At 37.2% G+C, this 19,402-nt stretch overlaps 1 protein-coding gene across 1 annotated transcript in view; it reads right to left on the minus strand.

Annotated features, from left to right (window-relative positions):
• Window positions 1–19,402, minus strand: part of coil (coilin) — a 46,020-nt gene that overhangs the window by 18,180 nt on the left and 8,438 nt on the right. The window contains exon 2 of the mRNA XM_081751258.1: window positions 8,502–8,869. Within this exon, the coding sequence (XP_081607384.1) occupies window positions 8,502–8,869 (368 nt within the window). The remainder of the gene's footprint in view (window positions 1–8,501; window positions 8,870–19,402) is intronic.

Consider the following 19,402-nt stretch of genomic DNA (forward strand, 5'->3'; position numbering starts at 1 on the left):
TTAATATCCAATGCATTTAGATATGAGAGATTGACTGCATAAAAACCTAGATTAAGAAAACTATATCGATATAACTGTTCAAAAACTACAGCAATTTGTGTATTTTTGTATAACTTACTTATAAGTTATTCGTCGTCTTGACAATGCAATATAGGAGACTTTAATAATAAATTCCCTTATTTACAAAGGTAAGCATTTTAAGTTTAAAACATATGTCCTTAAAGAAAAACCCTACATGTTTGCTGTATAAATAGTTATTTTCACTTTTTCTTTTCGGAGATGGACATTTACGAAAAAAGTACTATAAATTAATAAAAATTACGTATTTGAGATACAAATTGATACTTAGTATAAATGGTAACGTATACCTAATTCTTTTTTCTTTTAGTATTCACGTTGTTACATGGTTTTTATGGAATTACAGCACAATTTTAGATACATTTTGTTAATTCTCATATGATTGGGATACAATAATTTTGAATACAATACAAGCATTAATGAGTTTTCAAAATGTGTTCCACGTAAGTCTCTGAGGCCAGTTATCAATCACATCACGCATTGCTGCCACTGGACAGTCTGCTGCTACCTGGACTAAGGGGTGTTCAGTCTCCCTTCCTGCATAACACGGTCTCAAGTAAGGATTAAAACTACTAAAAAGATCGACATAGAGCAGATCACAGACAAGACAGACTCCCATACAGCACTATATACACTGTCTTGAGGAACATTTTTCCTGCAGAAATCGCTCTGAAAGACCATAACTTGCACGCACCTTATAATAATGTTCGTTGTGAAAGTTTGCTACCAACTCAGCCACGTGACCGCGAAGAGCACTCACAAAAGTTGTAATATTTTGTAACGTTGTCATAGGCTTCTTCTAAATCGAAAAGTGCAGCAAAAAGGTGCTCGAGATGGAAGGTTTCTTGAATCTGGCTTTTGAGATGACTAAGATTATGTGTAGTTGATATAAAAGAACACAACCATACAATAGCTTCCTCGAAAAAGAACGTAAATCCAAATACCATACCAGGAGCTTTTCATCACGCGCTCAAAAGGCTTACAAACGATGTAACTCTGATATTTTTGACGAAGTGCAGCACACATGAGTTCCAGCTGTTCGGAATAAACGTAAGTATTGATGGTACAACATTAGGAGCGAACTCGAAGTGAATTACCTTCTCATAGTTCCACACACACAAAGCATGACTTCATGCTCAAACGGTCCTAAGAAACCCTACATGTTTGCCTGTTTGTTTGACTGCCGGTCCTGGAAGTTGACCCTTGTTCACTACCGTTTCTGAACATTCAGATTTCGGAAAAACACCCATTTTCGTCGCATGTGACAACCTGCCACAGGAAACGCACATCTGGCGGATTTTGCAGCAGTTATTGGCAAACATCCACTCTCCCCTGGGCCTGAGCTGAGGTCAACTCATGTAGCAGCTTCTGATGGTTTTCTCGAGTACATGAAAAAAAAATGAAATCTTTAAGTGTTACGTCCCACGGTTATGCCTGTTAGGCTAAAGGAGACGGTGATGATGAGAGATGAGTGAAATGGTGGAATGAAGAAAGTGGGAGGAAACGGGAGAACCCCGAGAAAACCCACGAGCACGGCGTTTGTCCACCACAAAGTTCACTTGGCGGGGGCTGGGATCGAACCCGGGACCCCAAGCACCAGAGGTGAACGCTCTACCACTGAGCCACCGCGCCCCCACTCGAGTACATGAAGATCACATTACTCTGGACTGGGATCTGGGTTTGACAATATTCGTGTGCTAGTGGATCGATTTTCGTAAATGGCGTATCGTATGACCTGAGAATCTGTTACCCTGGTGCGATTAGATCTTACAAGCAAGAGACGCGATATCGAGACTCGAATTGCGCAATAAGAGTTACATATACTGAAAGAGCATCAGGTAGTTAGTAAGTTACCAAATAATTAGCTGCAGTCCGCCAGTAGGGAAAAAGTTATGGGACTGTAAAGTTCAGGCCATACGAGCCTGGCGTACGAAAACCACACAAAACTTAGCATTTGGCTTTTTCCTCTTTGTATTGACAAGAGATAATGAACTCTAACGTATTCCCATCACAGAACATGATGTTTGACATAAGAAAATCTGTATGAGAAGAATTGTCAGTGTTGCCATCCATAGAAATTACAGTGTTGCCAGAATAAGAATACCTTGAAAAGCTTGCAAGCAAATAGTACGTGATCGCGACTTGCGTTGCACAATACGGGTTATAAAGTATATTCTGAAAGAGCATCAATCATGAAGTGACCACGTTATTAGCTAGTAGGGCAAAATTATGGGGCTGCAAAGTGAACATGAGAGACTATGGCAAACAGAAGGAATAACCTGTTTGTGTGTGCAATAGCAAATGGTATTTGTTTGGGAAGGGGAGATAGCTATGTAAATGACAGCGTTAAGCCACACAATTGATATGAAGAGCAGAAAGTATCGAGTGATCCAAACAAAAACAGTTAGTACAATATGCACATCGGACGATAGCCAGCGACAATACATTTCTGTGGTAAGAGAGTCAAAACAGTACTGAATTGGTGTCTAGAATGCTTCCGGTGCGATGTCCAGGTATCCCGCTTTATAGAAAGCAAAGCGAATCATGTTGCGGAACAGGAGAGCGCAGAATTGGTACAGCGTGAACGACTGGAGACGCAGGAAATTGTCACGGTGCCAGATGTTCGTTTCCTGCGACAAGACAATTTGTCAGTGACGAACTTGACAAAGTTCTTGTAAGGACGGAAAAAGTACACGTCCAAGGGCTGCACCAGTCCTGTAAATCCAGCCGGGATCAATTGCTTCTTGAATGTGACATTTGCAGGAACAAATTTATCGGAAAGCTCGTCGTCTTTGTTTGGGGTCCACGAGTCCAGCAAGAGAGAGATGTTCTCCCTGTTGTTGGGAATGCTATCCCAGAACACTTTGTTATAAAACTCCGACAGCTGCGCTTTCGACATATTTGCTGTCCTCCCGGCAAAGGATCTGATGTTTGGCGGATCCGGGGGCTTATTGTGGAGGAATTTGCCATTCCCTTCGCATACCAGGACATACATTGGCGTCAGAATTTCCCCGGCAGCAGTGATAACGGGCATGATCATATACGAATGGCTGGTGGATGGAACAGATCCCACAACCGCTCGAACAGGACGGGCTCCTTTTGGACGCAAGGTGCGGTGACTGTGCAACTCCTTATCGAACCGACTCTGGTCTGCGTTCATGAGATTTTCAGGTAATAATTGCAACTCCTCCATGTGTGTCCGAACATTGGTGACAAACGCATCAGCTGTGGCTTTTAGCTGCTCCTCATGGTCACTGTTCCGACTTGCACGACTGACCTTGTGTTATTGCACGACTGGCAATCCTATTCCTCCGCTTAAAGGTTTTGACCCATGTATGCGAAACCCTGAAGTTCAGCTTGTTCAGATCAATCATTCGTTTGGTTTCCATTGCCCAAATTCGGAGAGTCCTGTCATGAATAATGGCACAACGGTCCACCATTTCCTGAAATTTGGCAAGCACTGCTTTGTTTATGTCAGACTGTCTTGGCCGAGCCATCTTTTGAATGAAGTTGTACAATGATGCTTTGGAAAGGCGTCGGAACTGATTCAAAACAGTGCGTATTTTCGCCGGATTTGATCGCATTTGCCCGGTTTTGGGATTGCGCATCATGAACTCGTACGCTTGCCTCTTGTAATCGTCGCCGACTCTCTCATCTGCTGTCTTTGCCCTCTTAATCGGTGTGGGGACTCTTCTTCGTATGAGGATCCATTGCTCGCTGCTGGTTTCGGAGGCATGGCCTGCGAACTTATCTTCATGGCGTCTGCACCGTCGTCGACATCCGAATCATCATGACAGGCACTGTATGGATATGCGGCGTCAAATCCTCGAGTACTAACAGTTTCCACTACGTCCATATCGCCAGCAAGGATTTCCTCAATTTCCCTGAAAACAGCCTGTTCTGTTGCATTCAACGGGCGATCGGCTGTTCCGAATCTCTTAACGAGCGCGCTAATAACTGTTGCTGGATCGATCTTCACCAGAATGATAGCAAAACCCCGCTACAGTACAGTATATCATGCAGTGGAGAATATAGTTCCGCCCTCGGCTTCTGTTTGTCACAAACTCTCGCATCCATAATAGCTCAAGGACACAAAAAACTGTTTTCTGGTGACAAAGCTGTAAACAATTTATTGAAAGAACAAACCTTGAACAAACTGAAAGTACTCACGTCGTTTTCTTGCAATAAATTGTTTACAGCCTTGGTGTTTTTCGTGAACACAAACTCTCTTGTTCGTACGGTCCAACTACATATGCTTTCTTGATTTTTTTCTGTTTCCGTAATTAAAACATATGTTCTAGTATCTATAGTTGCAAGTAAACATGTACATATTACATACCCCTTTTTGCGTGTTTGTTGTTCGTGGAAATATATCATAAAATATAACTTACCACATTCACAAATAATGTTCTTTAGGACCACGAAGGCACTCTGGGAGACTTGCCATTGGTGTCATCTATAGACATTAGTGTTGCTAGAATACCCTACACTCTTCGTTAAGGCGCGCACTACAAGAATGAATTCAACGGCGTTGGATGATATATCACTGACAACACGAACCGAATTTTACGATTCGCGATGCTCGGCATTTGTGTTCTCTGTCTGTCGGTATGCCTCATGATAAATGCCCAACTAACAAACCGATTCGAACCCGAATGACATTTTCACAGGTTTATCGTGAGGTCTACTTTGCGAAGCACCTTCATACTAATGTTCTCTTCGTAGCTTTTGCACTTCTGTTTAAATAATATTCTGTAATGTTAATACAAGTATATTATAACTATTTTGATTCTTACAAACTAAATAACGTATTATGTAACACGTAGTTCCGTGCGAACCACGAAAACATGATGTCACAAAACACCGTTGTGTTCACTCTTTCATTCGCTGCAAACCAAGCTTTTCGCGGTATTCTTATTCGGGCAACACTGTAATTTCTATGGATGGCAACACTGACAATTCTTCTCATACAGATTTTCTTATGTCAAACATCATGTTCTGTGAAGGGAATACGTTAGAGTTCATTATCTCTTGTCAATACAAAGAGAAACAAGCCAAATGCTAAGTTTTGTGTGGTTTCCGTACGCCAGGCTCGTATGGACTGAATTTTACAGTCCCATAACTTTTTCCCTACTGGCGGACTGCAGCTAATAATTTGGTAACTTACTAACTCCTGATGCTCTTTCAGTGTATGTAACTATTATTGCGCAATTCGAGTCTCGATATCGCGCCCCTTGCTTGTTGGTTGATCCGCATTTTTACAACTTACACGAAATTTCTGGAACCAACGAGTTGCTGTGCTGTGGTACATTTTACCTTTCTCTTGTGCATGATAAATGTTTCGGGTTGCTGCCGCAGTGTTATGCCAGAGATCGGACTCTCACAATTCACGTTATCAGAAATTGTTGAGCACTCATCGTCACTACTACTAAAAAATGACTGATGACGGCCTCCGTGTTAAAGTCTGCTTGCCATACTACCTCTCGGGCTGGTTTGACCTTGCACTTACAGTTGATCATGGCGTACACGCGTCTGCTGTTTGGGTTGTGAAAATATTGCAAGAATTATGACTCATCTTTGTGTATATATACTTGTATTGTAATCACCCTTTATTTTACTTTATATACTTAGCTTATTAATTTTATATTTTCCTCTTACGTACATATATTTACCCGTAATCCTATTATATTCTACACAATGAAATATATTTCTTAAATACCTTTATATATATATATAATATATATATATATATATATATATATATATATATATATATATATATATATATATATATATATATATATAAGCTGACGTCATAAAATGCTATTTAACTGTCAACCCATACATTTTAAATATATCGACTTGTTTCGATATTTTAGCACATGCAGTCTCATTATTGTTTTTACATGTAAGGCCTTCTTACTTGGTGTTCTTACTTAGTGGCGTACTTCACATCCTCAAAAAAATTGCCAAAGAACCATCCTTTCTTCGTGTGCAGTCCACACTCATGTCACACGTCTCATTCCCGAGTTATAACAGTTCAAAGTTCACTGGACAAGATTTTGTAAATTGTACTAATCAATGTTATGAAAGACATAGAAGTGTAAAACAAGAACAGAGGAATAGATACATATAAATATTGGGAGAGAAACCGAATAAGCTTAAAGACAATTAGATGCTTACAACAAACACACAAAAGAATATGGCCCTCGGTATAAACCGAGTTATAAGTGAAGCTGACCATTTCAGGAAATAAAGTAAGAAAAAGAAAATTCCGTGAAAATAGAAGAAACTCACTTTCATGGTTCTTGGTTCCGAGTGTGATGGCAGCTGATTGAATGACAGAAAGCATTACTAGAAACACGGAGGAAGAGTTTATCAAAACGTAAAACATCTTATAAGGAATTGAAATACGTAAGAAAATTAAAATGCTACTACACAACAAATACTTCATTCCCATATTAACCTATGCTGCAGAAATACGAATAATAAAAGAATAGAACGAAGTTGAGATTTCTGAGAAATATTTGAGATACAAAAAGATCAAATAAGAAATTAGCAATAAACTCAAATCAAGATAGTGCCCTAAAAGCAGCTGAAAAATTAAGCTAAGTTGGTATGGTCACGAAGAAGACAAAGGTACTTGATCACTATGTTCCAGATTCTGAGGACTGTTTTTTGAAAGTTATTCTTATTTCTGCGCAGTCAGTCATATTGTCTTTTCTGCTACTTCAGTTTGTCGATCTGTAGAGTACATGTCCTATTTGCCTCATGCAGGACCACTATTACTTTGAATCTCTTCTTAGCCAGATTTGGATTTAGCGTCAAAAAAAGTGACGCTACCAAATAGTGTATACTTGAATTTTTATTTTTATTTTAAACAGCTTCTAACGGCAGTTTAAATGACGCACATCTCGAAATGTACCTTTGTAGTCTCAGTCCTTCCTTCGCACTGAATCCCTGTTGGATGATAAAACGGTGATTTGGGGTAGGGGCATAAAAGCCGTGGACTGAACATGCCAATAACAGAAAGAGGAAATTTTGTACCAATTGATGTGTTTAGAAAGTAAGTATATGGAGAATTTTAAGTGGCGCGTCTTGTATTAATTTTGTGATTATTTTATACATATTTTCTTGATTCTTGAGACGTTTTTGATAGTATATTGAGGGAAAAGAAGTTACATTTTTGAAGAAGTTAAAATAATTTAGTCATATTTGGTGACAACCTGATTTCTTAAAAGCTCAACAATGGTGAAGTTACGGCTGAGGATACAGGTTCAACGAGTTGGAAAAGATGGATGTGCAGAGTGCAGTTCAAATACTAGGAGGCCATGGAGGCATAAAATAATACTTGGATGAGAGTTCCGTCAACGAGGAATGTCCCAACGAAAAATAGTGAAAGTCCTGTCGACGAGAGCAGCACCTGATGAAGGTATGTTCCGATCATAGCTGCGTGCTGGATGATTTGCCTTTGTGGTATGACAGTAAATATATTCATGTATCGCAGCTATTTGGCGGATTAGTTCCTGTATTACGGCCGTACGTTGGACGATTCACTTTTGTGCTATGGCGGATTCATTCATCCTGCCCTCATCTTCTTAACAGATGCATGCACACGAAAGTTAATAGATTCTAGTTTTGAAATCAAAATCGCAACATATCTCAAGGTTATGGTTTTAAAACCAACTGATTGTGCTTTCAGAAGTACAACCTTTCTCACTTCCTCCAAACGTTCGCACTGACTGGCATTTCTTGTTTATGCCTGCAGAGCATAATCATATATAAGCAATATTCACATTCAACAATCAAGTATCTCAAGCTGTCTTATTAGCCAAAACTTCTATAGAAAATCAGTTTCCTGTTAATGTGATGTGGTCGACGAGAACTGTCTTTTAAGAGTACATGTTCTTCAAAACATTACGCATTCCTAATAGCTAAACTGAAAAGCAAGTTTCACGGCTAATTTACAACATAAAAATCACATATACGCCAATATTAAGCTATTATTTATCGTCCTCATTCTATTTTTCCAAATAACATAACGCAGTGACACTATGTTACCCTAATCTAAATGCTGTTGCAAGAGCTTTTCCTAAATTACTAAATTTATATCGAAATTTTCACGGATTTTCCTAACCAAAATGCATATCTTCCCTACTTTCCATGTCTGTGAAAAAATGAAATGAAATCTTTACATTAATGTTCTATGGCTATGGCCTTTACGCTAAAGGACATGCATGTTTAACTAAAATGACTAGGTATAAAAAATATGGTGGAATAAGAATGTAGGAGCAAACTGAGAACCTGAGAAAATCCACGATGTAGTCCATTTTCATATTCAGGGCAATTCTGTGAAACTAATTGCTAAATGAAGTAGAAATTAAATATTTATTCTTCAAAGTAATAAAGAGAATATTTAATACCTTTCAAAGACCAGTTACTCTGATCGGTCCGTGAATCTGGTTCATTTGCACGACTTTCATCTTCTGTTGAAGTGCGTTTGTACTTTTTCTTATAAATTTTATCCTTTTTCACAACCCTGTTTCCATTGTCATTGAGTCTTTCATTGTTTGCAACAGCTGCACCAGCAGATGATTCAATAGTAGCATTATCATTTCTTGAATCGTGTAATTTGACTCTCTTGGAAACAGATTCATGATTAACAGAGACTGAGATCATACTAACATTGGGGTCAGCATCGGGAGCATTATGATCTTCAGGTGGATGTAGATCACGTCTAGATCTTCGTCGTCTTGTTCCATCTCTGTGGCTTACTTTCACTCTAACAACCCTGAAGAACAAAAGAAGTAAATTAGTATAAAACAGCAATGGCAAGACAAACGAAACATTAAGAACGGAAGAAAGAAGGGACTAATTTGAACATTTATAAAGGCACTCAATACAAGATGTATACCAGAGCAGCTGGTTCGTGGAGGTATGTGCGCTCCCTGCTCCCAAGCGTTACTTCAATATTAGGCAATATCGACCGAAAAAATATCTATTTCTTGTTTATTGATTTAAGTTTACATTCAGATACTATTGTTAGTATAACGTTCATTTACTACTCACTTTCAAATATAATGCACAATAACTACTCAACATAAGTTATTTCTACCTACAATACTAGTTAAATGAAATAAAAGCCACAAACTATAGTTTGCCCACAAACAAAACAAACATTTTTTTCTTTGAAGGTCAATATATACGGGAAACATTACCCAAGGGAGGAGCAGGTCAATCTTCTGAATCCTGGTGATAATGACAGGTGACTAACCCTTATTAACGATAGCAAAATTTGATATATATATATGGGGAAGCATTGATCTCGATAGGTAACTTTCAAACTAATACACAAAAAAACGCTAAAATTTTGAACCATGCTACAATCAGCAGGGGACATTGTTTAACATACTCAGTAAAATCACCAGTTAACAGTGTTGATAACCTAACAAAGTTTCATTTTATCAAATATCACACTGGTTACTATATATATATATATATATATATATATACCCACCGCAAAAACTCTTCGGACCTCATAGCAAACACACATTAAATACATTTTATGTGGAAAGCTGTTATTAATGTATCATATACCACAGAAAATGCATACATTAGTACGGGGTCATGTTGCCTTTACTTTTGAGAACCATTTGAATGTTCTTGAGCATGGAATCACTAAGACTTCGGAAATAATTTAAGTCCATGATCAATACACCACATTTTCTTCAATTCTGTTTGGAAGTCCTGTAAGTTCTGAAACTTCTTCTGTCCCAAGAATATCTTCATATGATGCCACAAATTTTCGATTGGAATTAGATCGGGGCTATTCCCAAGCCATTTATCTTGATATGTTGCTCCTCAAGAAAATTCGTTTCCTTTTTAGCCTTGTGACAAGGAGCGTTATCATGCATGAAAAAAATCACAGGTCTGGATATGGAGCATATCCATTAATGGTTCTGAAGAACGTTTATATACCGATCTGCGTTCATCGTCACATTTTGTGGTAAAAAAATATAAGTCGTCTCTATCCTTTTCACCTTGAAAAACACCCCCGAACCATTACACACTGGGAGTGCTTAACAGTCGAAACCGTATGCTCTGGGTCGTATCGACCTGAAGATGATGGATGTCGAACCTTAAGAACTCCCATTCGGAACAGTTGGAATGTGTTTTTGTCGGGGAAACATGACTTTCCTCTATTGTGCTGGTGTCCAGTGTGGTTTTTGTTCTTTTCTTTCTTCGAAAACATGACGTTGTTTCTTCATGCGGTCGATGAGCAGAGGTTTTTCAGCAGCAGTACGACAAGGCAAAGCCAAGTGTTTTTGCAAACGGCGCTGAATTATACGAACACTTACGTCTTCCAACAGACTCGGGTTCATTTCTTTAAGCTCAGCCGCTGTCAGTCGAGGGTTCTTCTTTGTTTCTCTCATTAGGAGAGTGTCTGTAGATTTCTTTGTATTTCTTGGCCTGCCACTACCGAATTTGTTCTTTGGAACTACAGTCGGAGGATGTCCTTTGGCGTCTGCCAGAACCTTCATTATGGTTGATTTTGCACGACCTGCATACCGTCTTTATGAGGACGTTTTCACTTCCGCATGCAATGATTCTGGCTTTTTCCGCACTGCTACAATCCATTCCTGGCACATGACAAATGCTCAACATACATACAATACTAAATTCTCAAACACAAAGTGCGCCATAAACAAATTAATTTATAACACACACTATAGCAGAAAGGCACCCTTCATGTGTTAACCAACAATGCAAAATGAACTGAACTCGCTTATCAGCAGTAATACACTGTTGTTAGATACATTCGTGCAGATACATCTGTGTTTGAAACAAAATAACACTAGATACAAGATTACAAAGTGATAGATCTCTTACTATGACACTTTTCATATGAGGTCCGAAGAGTTTTTGCAGCGGGTGTATATAATTAGAAATCTATAGCATGGGAACCTGGACAGATTTGCAAACGGAAGATATCATTTTAATCAGTAAATTATTATTTCTCGAATAAAACAAAATGCAACAAAATATTTTTAAACCGTTTCAGAGATAGAGAATTTTAACATTTTGCCCAAATTCGCAGGTGAGAAATAGCACAATCCTTGGCGGCTTGTATTTTGAGCCAGGAATTGTTTTGGACGAAACCAAAAAGTACGGGTTTCTTTCTTTGTCCTTATATTCAATAACATCTGTGACTATAAAGGCGAGTTTTTTTTTGTTGTTGTTCTTGTTGTTGTTGTCTAAATTGATCTGGACTATGCCATTTGTTTGTACTAATCACATGTAAGTTTTTCTATTTTTTAATGTTAGACTATTCTCGATCTCCATCAAGGTAATTAATTTTGAAGTTTAATTTTTCGCAATAGAACACCCACAGTAACAATAAAGAAAATAAATAGCAATAGTAAAAAGCAATAAAATGTCAGAAATCAACGTCTGAGGCGAATCTTTCCACATGGTCCAAGTACAGTCCGCTCTGTGTCCATTAGTTCATCTTCTACCATGTCAGATTTTAAAGAAACTGTAGGTGGCTTACGAACAGTTGTAGATTTTCGTCTTTTCGGAGAAACAATCGTACCATTGAGCCAGCCAGCGTATGTACTAGAGTTCGCTAAAGACCAACACTAACAGAAACACCTGGGGTCTTCGGCAGTTCGCTAGTCCATGCGACTCGGCTCAATTTCTTGACTTTGGGGCAAGATCAGCTTGGATGGAAATGTCGGACGTCTGGGTTGCCACCGATTTACAAGTAGCTGCAACAGTAGCAAAGGACATAGAAAGCGAGGAAAGGAGCTTTCTTTTACGTGACGCTTAGCATCGGCAGCAGAGATTTTTTCCACAACCGTTAGCTCTCGGATACGTTTCTCAGGTTGAAAGGCCAGGCAGAACGCTTGCACTTGCAAATGACACAAAAGGGTTTTGTCGCTGTACAGGGTTCCACACCAAAAGAACCCTGGCCAAGACAACGAGCAGCACTCGCATTGCACAATGAACCTTAAGCAGGGTGGAAAAAATCATGATTTTCTTTTAAAAAATCATTTTTGATGATTTTTTTTGGATTTAAATCAAATATTTCTCCGCGTATAATACAAGTCGCGAACTGAAGAGAAAGCATTACGAATTAATGTTAAATGTCAATTATGCCATTTAAGTGAAAGTATTGGGGTGGAATTTTGAATCAATTCCCAATCGTTAATCTATATCAATCCCAAAAAATGTTTCTTAATAATTTTAATTTTTTTTTTTTTTTTTGGTGAATTATAAACTTTCAGTCAAGCATCATCCCTATTTATCCTAGGATCACGGTTCATACCTCGTTCTCTTCAGAATAGAACTGCCTTTAAAACAGTAACATTCACATTTTCCCAATCATGTCGCTGAAGCGGAAAATTTTAAGAGAAGTCGGAATTTTTTCTGATTTTTTTTTTCAAATTTTTATCCCCTCTGGACTCCCCTGCGTTAACGCACAGATCCCAAAGTCAACTGGGAAATACTAAGGGTGTACTAAACGTGTGTGTTCACAATTTCAAGCTTCTATCTTGAATAGTAAGGGCGGGAAATATATTTAACAATGAGCTATGAACATCCACACAATATCCAGATGACCCGGATGTAATATAAAAATTTCCTTAGACATCCCTATTTATCCTAGAATCATGATTTGTACATTATTTTCAGAACAAAACAGAGTTTATAATGGTACCATTCAAATATCTCGCTATCTGGGGCTGGAAAATCACGAAAAAAGGGAATCTGTTAAGAAATATTTCTTTTTAAAAAAACTTTTTACTCTGTACTGACTGTGTTTAAAAGCAAAGATCTGAAACAAATCTGAAAAATGCTAAGGGGTGCAGTGAATGAATGTCCAAAATTTCAAACTTCTAGATGAAAAAGTAAGCCCGCGAAAAATAATATCTCCAAATACTCCAGATTCCCGTATAAAACAGGATCTCAGGTAACAGTTTCCTGAGACATCCCTATTTACCCTAAGATCATAGTTCGTACATCATTCTCTTCAGAATAGAACAGCCTTTCAGATGATACTATTCATATGTCTCCATCTTAGGCGGGAAAATCGCGAGGAAAGCTATTTTTTGTTAAAAATATCCTCTTTTTTTTTTTTTTTTTTTAATTTTGTCCCTCTGGACCCCCCTGTTTTCACGCAGAGATCTGAAATCATCTGAAAAATACTAAGAGTGCACTGAACGAATGTGGAGAATTTCAGTCTTCTGAATGCAAAATGTAGGCCCGCCAAAAAATAATAAAAATAGGCACAACAAAAAATATCTTTCTTAAATTTATGACGTCATCACATCCTATGTCTCGACGCAGAGAGGCGTGAAAGCATATCTAACGTGCTGTACAATGCCTTCAGTCCTGAAAAAGTGAAGTAAAAAGCTTTATTGGTACTTTTTTTAATTAAATAATGAAGATTTTTATTAAGATTTAAAAGGTTAAGCGTTAAGGAAAAAGTACAGCAACGCTTATCAAAGTGACACTCTCTTTCCACAAAAGTTACTGATATTTGGCAGGGTCATATTTTTACGGAAATTGTAACTAGGTTGCGGCACGAAATACATAAATTTTGCCTAAAGTTATAAAGTCTAAAAAAATTTCGGAGAGGGGATAGGACACTTCTAAATACGCCCTATTATCTGGGAACAAATATATAGACGCGCACACAAAAGAATCTTCGTCTTAAGGGGCTAGACTACTAAAAATGATACAAAAGCTAACCATTTTTCTTTTGCTCGTTTTTCGTAAGTAAAAAGAGATAATGAAATGCAACTTACCACAATAATAGACAATGTTATTCTACACCCGAAAATACGAATTAGAAGAATTTTCAGTGTTGCTATCCATAGAAATTACAGTATAGCCAGAATATGAATTACTCAAAAATCTAGATTAAGACAGCGAGTAGGAAAATGAACTCAACGGTAATTGATAACGTATCATGCAGTCTTGCTTTCTTGTTTACTACTTTTAAAATAGTATTTGTATTTACTTTGTAATAAACAAAAAGTTATTAAAATTAAATATTAATATTCTTAGGAAATTTCGTAATGTTTAGAAGGTAAATATGATAAAGTGCCAAGATAGAAGTCAAGAATACACTTTAACAATAACACACAAAAGTCCATTTATATTGTTACTGTGAATTTGTGCCTGTAATTAGAGTAATTCGAAGCTAATTGCAAGCTTTTTATGTAACGGCATACGATACTGCCATCTGTTGGCGAAGTCGGGAAAGACATATTTCTCGCGGAAGGATATATCATCTCGCGCAGGTCTTCTGCTTTGACTTTATGCGGGTGGTGTAAAGTGGCGATCGGCGCCAAACTCGATTTGAGAGTGGAGAGCTGAGAGCGGGAATTGGGAAGAGTAAAGCGTAAACCATGCCACCAGAAAGGAAGAAAGCGAGATTGTTTTTGTCTGCCAAAAGAAAAAGAAAAAAACGAAGAAGAGAAAATTTAATAAAATGGCATAAAGAACAGAAGCAAAAAAGGCAAATATATTCTATAATACTTTTTGTTTTCTTATTATAGACTAAATATTTTTTCAACTTTGTAGACAATTTTTACCGCTAACAAACAAATGTTAGATATTTGTTTTATTCAATTTTATGTGTACGTTTGTTGGGTGAGAGCGGAATCTGGGACCTAATAGTTACCATTTACTATACTTTGTTATGTCCCTCATGTTCTCCTTCCCCTGGCTAAAGGTTTCGTTTTACCAGTGTAAATTTGCCCGTATTCTCTATCTCTTGTTTTCATTTTCGCTGCTTTACCAGTTTGTTATTCTCTATCAGTATAGTCCTGCCCTTCGTGTTTCTTTACTTTCTTTGCGCCTGTTATTCGATTCCATCTTGTTATTATTATTATTATTATTATTATTATTATTATTAGATTGAATACTGTGTAAAGTAGCGTCAATATAATGTTGTAACTATGTGCTATGAAACTAGAGATGTTTATAATTTAGTGATAGTAATTCTGTCATCAGATCGTAATATTACAATAAGCTCCCAGTTTTTCTTTCTGGAACCCAATATTTTTTTTTTACAAGGAAAACATATCAACAATTGAGGAGGTAACTTTCAAAAGGGAATATATCCATTTTGATCGTTCAGTGAGCACATTTTTGTGTTTTCTGCTTCGTTTCTAAGATGCCTATCGATTTGACAACTGTCAATGACATTCCCATTGAATTAGGCTTATTACAAACCCAAATAGATCAATTTCAAAGAAATGATTGTATATGTCGAATTTGACAAATGAACCAGGAAAAAAATGTATGTAATCACTGAACGACCAAACTGGATACGTATCCTTTTGAAAGTAACCTTTCCAATTATTTCCTTCCGAGTTGCTATTACCTGTACAGGTGACGTAAGTTTCACAGTTTCTGCTTTCCTTATCGATGAGAGAATGCCATCACAGTTCATTGCTCTCCGCAATCAAATTTTAAATTACTTGAATGTAATCAGAGTAAAGTTTCATGTTCTTTAAAGTCTTATTAGATTGAGGGACTTACTTTCGATAAACAAAAAAACAAATACGGATTTTATAATTGATTTTCTTCCGAAAGATGTAAAAAAAAATCAAGGGGATAAATAAAAGGTAAACCAAAAAATGTCGCCTTTGCAAAAGGAATCAAGCTATAGTACACTCCCTGATGAGTCCCTAAAACCTTTAGAATCTACGTTGATAACAATAAAATGTTGAGTTGTATTAGATTTAATGAACGGTCGCATTGTACGAAGTGTCAGTGAATAATTTATTCCCATTTCCCCATACTAATTTCTAATATTTTCAATTCTTTAAAGCAGGTTTCAATCACAGAAAGTGCTAGTAAGCCGTACCGTTGCGAACAGCCAGAAAAAAAGGGCTGGTTGTTATTATTATTGTTATTTTGTTAGTGTGGAATATCTCTCTTCCTCTACGCGAAGAATCTCCTGTGAGTGCTCAGTGTCCGGTATCTGTCCGAAGCGGTTATGTAGGTTGTTTTCGAACAACCGTGATTATCCGCACCAATTCAGTCTTCGCAGATATAATTTTATTTGTATTTATTATTATTATTATTATTGCCTGTAAAACATTTTCCCCGCAGTAAAGAGGGAAAAAGAAAATGAGCTATGCTTCAAACATCCAATTAAAAAGGGCGATGTGATGATTTTCAGAGCAATATGAATCCATTTACATTGTTCTTTCATTCATTACAGGTGAATGACCTTGACATCTCTTTCTAAAGAGAACGGAAGGGAAATTGTCCTTTTTCTTTTCAGTCATCTTCCTTTCCATTCCCCGCTTTCTTCTCAAATTTCACCGAGCAATTGCCAACAAAGCCACCCTCTGTTCACCCTCTGATAAAGCTGGCAGGTTCCAGGAACTCAAACCCTGACAAGAACATAATCTTTTCACGTAGTTATCCGCACCCCATTGTAGGTAGAGTTCTTTAGAAATCTGCCTGTTGCAGAGACCCTCATGTGTGAAATTCCGGAAAATTTTTATGTAATTTCTTCGATCATCACTTTCTAACCCTCATTTCAAATGGTTCGCATATTATATATATATATATATATATATATATATATATATATATATATATATATATATATATGGGTGATTCCACGAAAAAGGGAAATTTTCTGTCACGGGCATTTCTTCAAACTACTACTAGAAAGAATCACCTCATTTTTATTTTGTTTGGTAGTAACCGTCACGAAGTAGGTATGCCATGTATAACAGTTTGCAAATATAACACGAAACATACGTAAAAAATTAATTATTACCCAATTTCTCAACACCGTGGGCTGTCACAGACTACAGTTGACTGATTTTAATCAATAAATTACAACTGAAGTCGCAAATCAAACATCACTTAATGGTAATTAAATGGAAGAGAACACTTCAATATTTCGGTTTTGTGGAAAGTAAACCTTTATAACGATTATTTTCGAAAGCTTGACTATGCTTCGTTTCTGTCACCTCTATTTCGTCTCAACTCCATGGCATGAGAAAAAAATGTCATTGCTCTCAACAGATAGCATGGTCGTCCACATTGGCAATACCCACAAGAAGACAAGGCAGACATGTTTGACTGAAGAACAGAAAAAGTTGTGTGCATGTGTTAAAAGCTATAGGAAAAATATTTTTGTGTGTGGAAAGCAGGTGCGTATATTAATTGATACTCAACACCATGGTATTTATTACTGAATGTATTTGTATGGTATATACCTTCTTTCCCTTGAGGAACCTACGCCTTAACGTAGGAAATTCGTACACAATTACTCACATGTACTGGTCAAAAAATGGGCCGGTAAAGATAAATTATATTCGATTTTCTCAACTCCATGGTTCTCAACTCCATGTCCATCTAAAAACTAAGGAATCCACGGTGTTGAGACAAATTCACGGAGTTGATAATCCTATAGTGTTTATGCTCATGCTCTTCTAAATATTTGTTCTTTCAATATATTGATAGAAATAAAGCTCGTTTATGGTCTAGTGACTAGTATGCTCGCCTTTCGTGCGTGGTTCTGGGTTTGTTTCCCGGTGGAAGCTGAAAAATTAATGGTGTTTACTTCGCACAGTGAGGCAATTGAAAAACTCATTTGAGTAGAGATGTACTGAAACCTGATCGCGCAGACCATCGCAACGGACGTAGGAGCCAACACGCTGACCACGTGTCATTCACACTCAAAGGCCGGCTGGTGGGTTCTAGCCCATTTAAGGAGTGTTTCGCGGAAGTTCAGACTTGGGGCTGTAAGGTAGCCGGAGGTAAAACTTCAGTCAAGTCAAGATGGATGGTATCTGTTTTTGACCTATTGACGTCTCAATCTTATGATCAACTAATTGTTTTCTTTTCAGGGATTGTCGAAGAGTCTGAGGGTAATATACGGACAGTCAATTTTATGACGCGGATCGGGAGGAATTTCTCCTGGCCTACTAAACCTGACGTTTAAAAAGCGTTGGCAGTTGTCATTCTGTGTAGACTAGAACAGCCCTTCCCTGTTTCCTCAAGACATTTCCTTCATTGGAGTGGAAAATGAAGGCTACTTAACAAAGAACATCGAATTATCCAAAGAAGACAGAAATGATGAGTGCCTTACAATGTCATTAAGTGTGCATTATACAGGGCGTTTCAAAAAATACCGACAACGTTTGGGAGGTGATCCCTAACACCAAGATAAGATAAGTATAGACCAATCTGGGTGCACAAATGCTTCCTTTCGCAGTTATAGGCTGCCGAAAACATGAAAAAAAAAAATGAACTTTAAAGGTCCATAGCATAAAACTATGGGACCTACCGTAGTCGGGTCAGACTTCACTTAGGAATTAGTATGTGCGCTATCCAAATATCCATGTTTCAGAATCTTGCGGTACTTCCACAACAACTTTTATAGAAGTAGTCGGTGAGTACTTCAGATTATACGCCAGTAGCCAAACTCCCTCTATAAAAATTGCTTCGTGAGTACCTCAGGATTCTGAAACATATTTTTGGATAGTGCACATATTAGTTCCTAAGTGAAGTCGTGACCCGACTACGGCAGGTCTCATAGTTTTGGAGCTATGGACCTTTAAAGTTCATTTTTTTTTTTTTTTTTTTTATGTTCTCGGCAACTCCGAAAGGAAGCATTTGTGCACCCAGTTGTCTATACTTTTCATCTTATCTTGGTGCCAGGAATCAGTTCCCAAACGATGTGTGTATTGTTTTGAAACACTTTGTATATATACCAAATATACAAATACACTTACCAAATGTTGAAAAAGTATTGCACTTTCGAGGTGTTGACTTGATTACACAGAGAAGACAGACGGTTTACATAAGCTCAGAAAACAAATGAAGTAGACAATAGACAGGTTTAGTGACTACTTCGTCTGTTTCGTAAGCTTATGTGAAAAGTTTGTTCTCCATATGATAGTCAACATATTGAAAGCGCAATAATTTTTCAATACTCGATAAGTGTATGCGTATTTCTTTTTTTCTTATTTACGTCACATATTCATTATATATATATATATATATATATATATATATATATATATATATATATATATATATATATATACTCAATATTGGAACCTTCATTAGATATATTTTCATATGTTTGCAGTATTTTCTGGAGTATTTTTGTATAACAAATTACGTGTCATCTAGTTTGTTAGAATTTTATTCAACATAAGGGAATAATTCTAACTTACAAAAACTATTGGAAAATTATTTCAATTTTTATGTAAATTATAAGCTTAATCACTTATAAACCAAAACTTATCACCAAGATGTATCACGTTTCTCAACTCCA

Source organism: Thermobia domestica, chromosome 3 (genome assembly GCF_964235325.1).
Source record: "Thermobia domestica chromosome 3, izTheDome1.hap1.1, whole genome shotgun sequence".
Classification (NCBI taxonomy): domain Eukaryota; kingdom Metazoa; phylum Arthropoda; class Insecta; order Zygentoma; family Lepismatidae; genus Thermobia; species Thermobia domestica.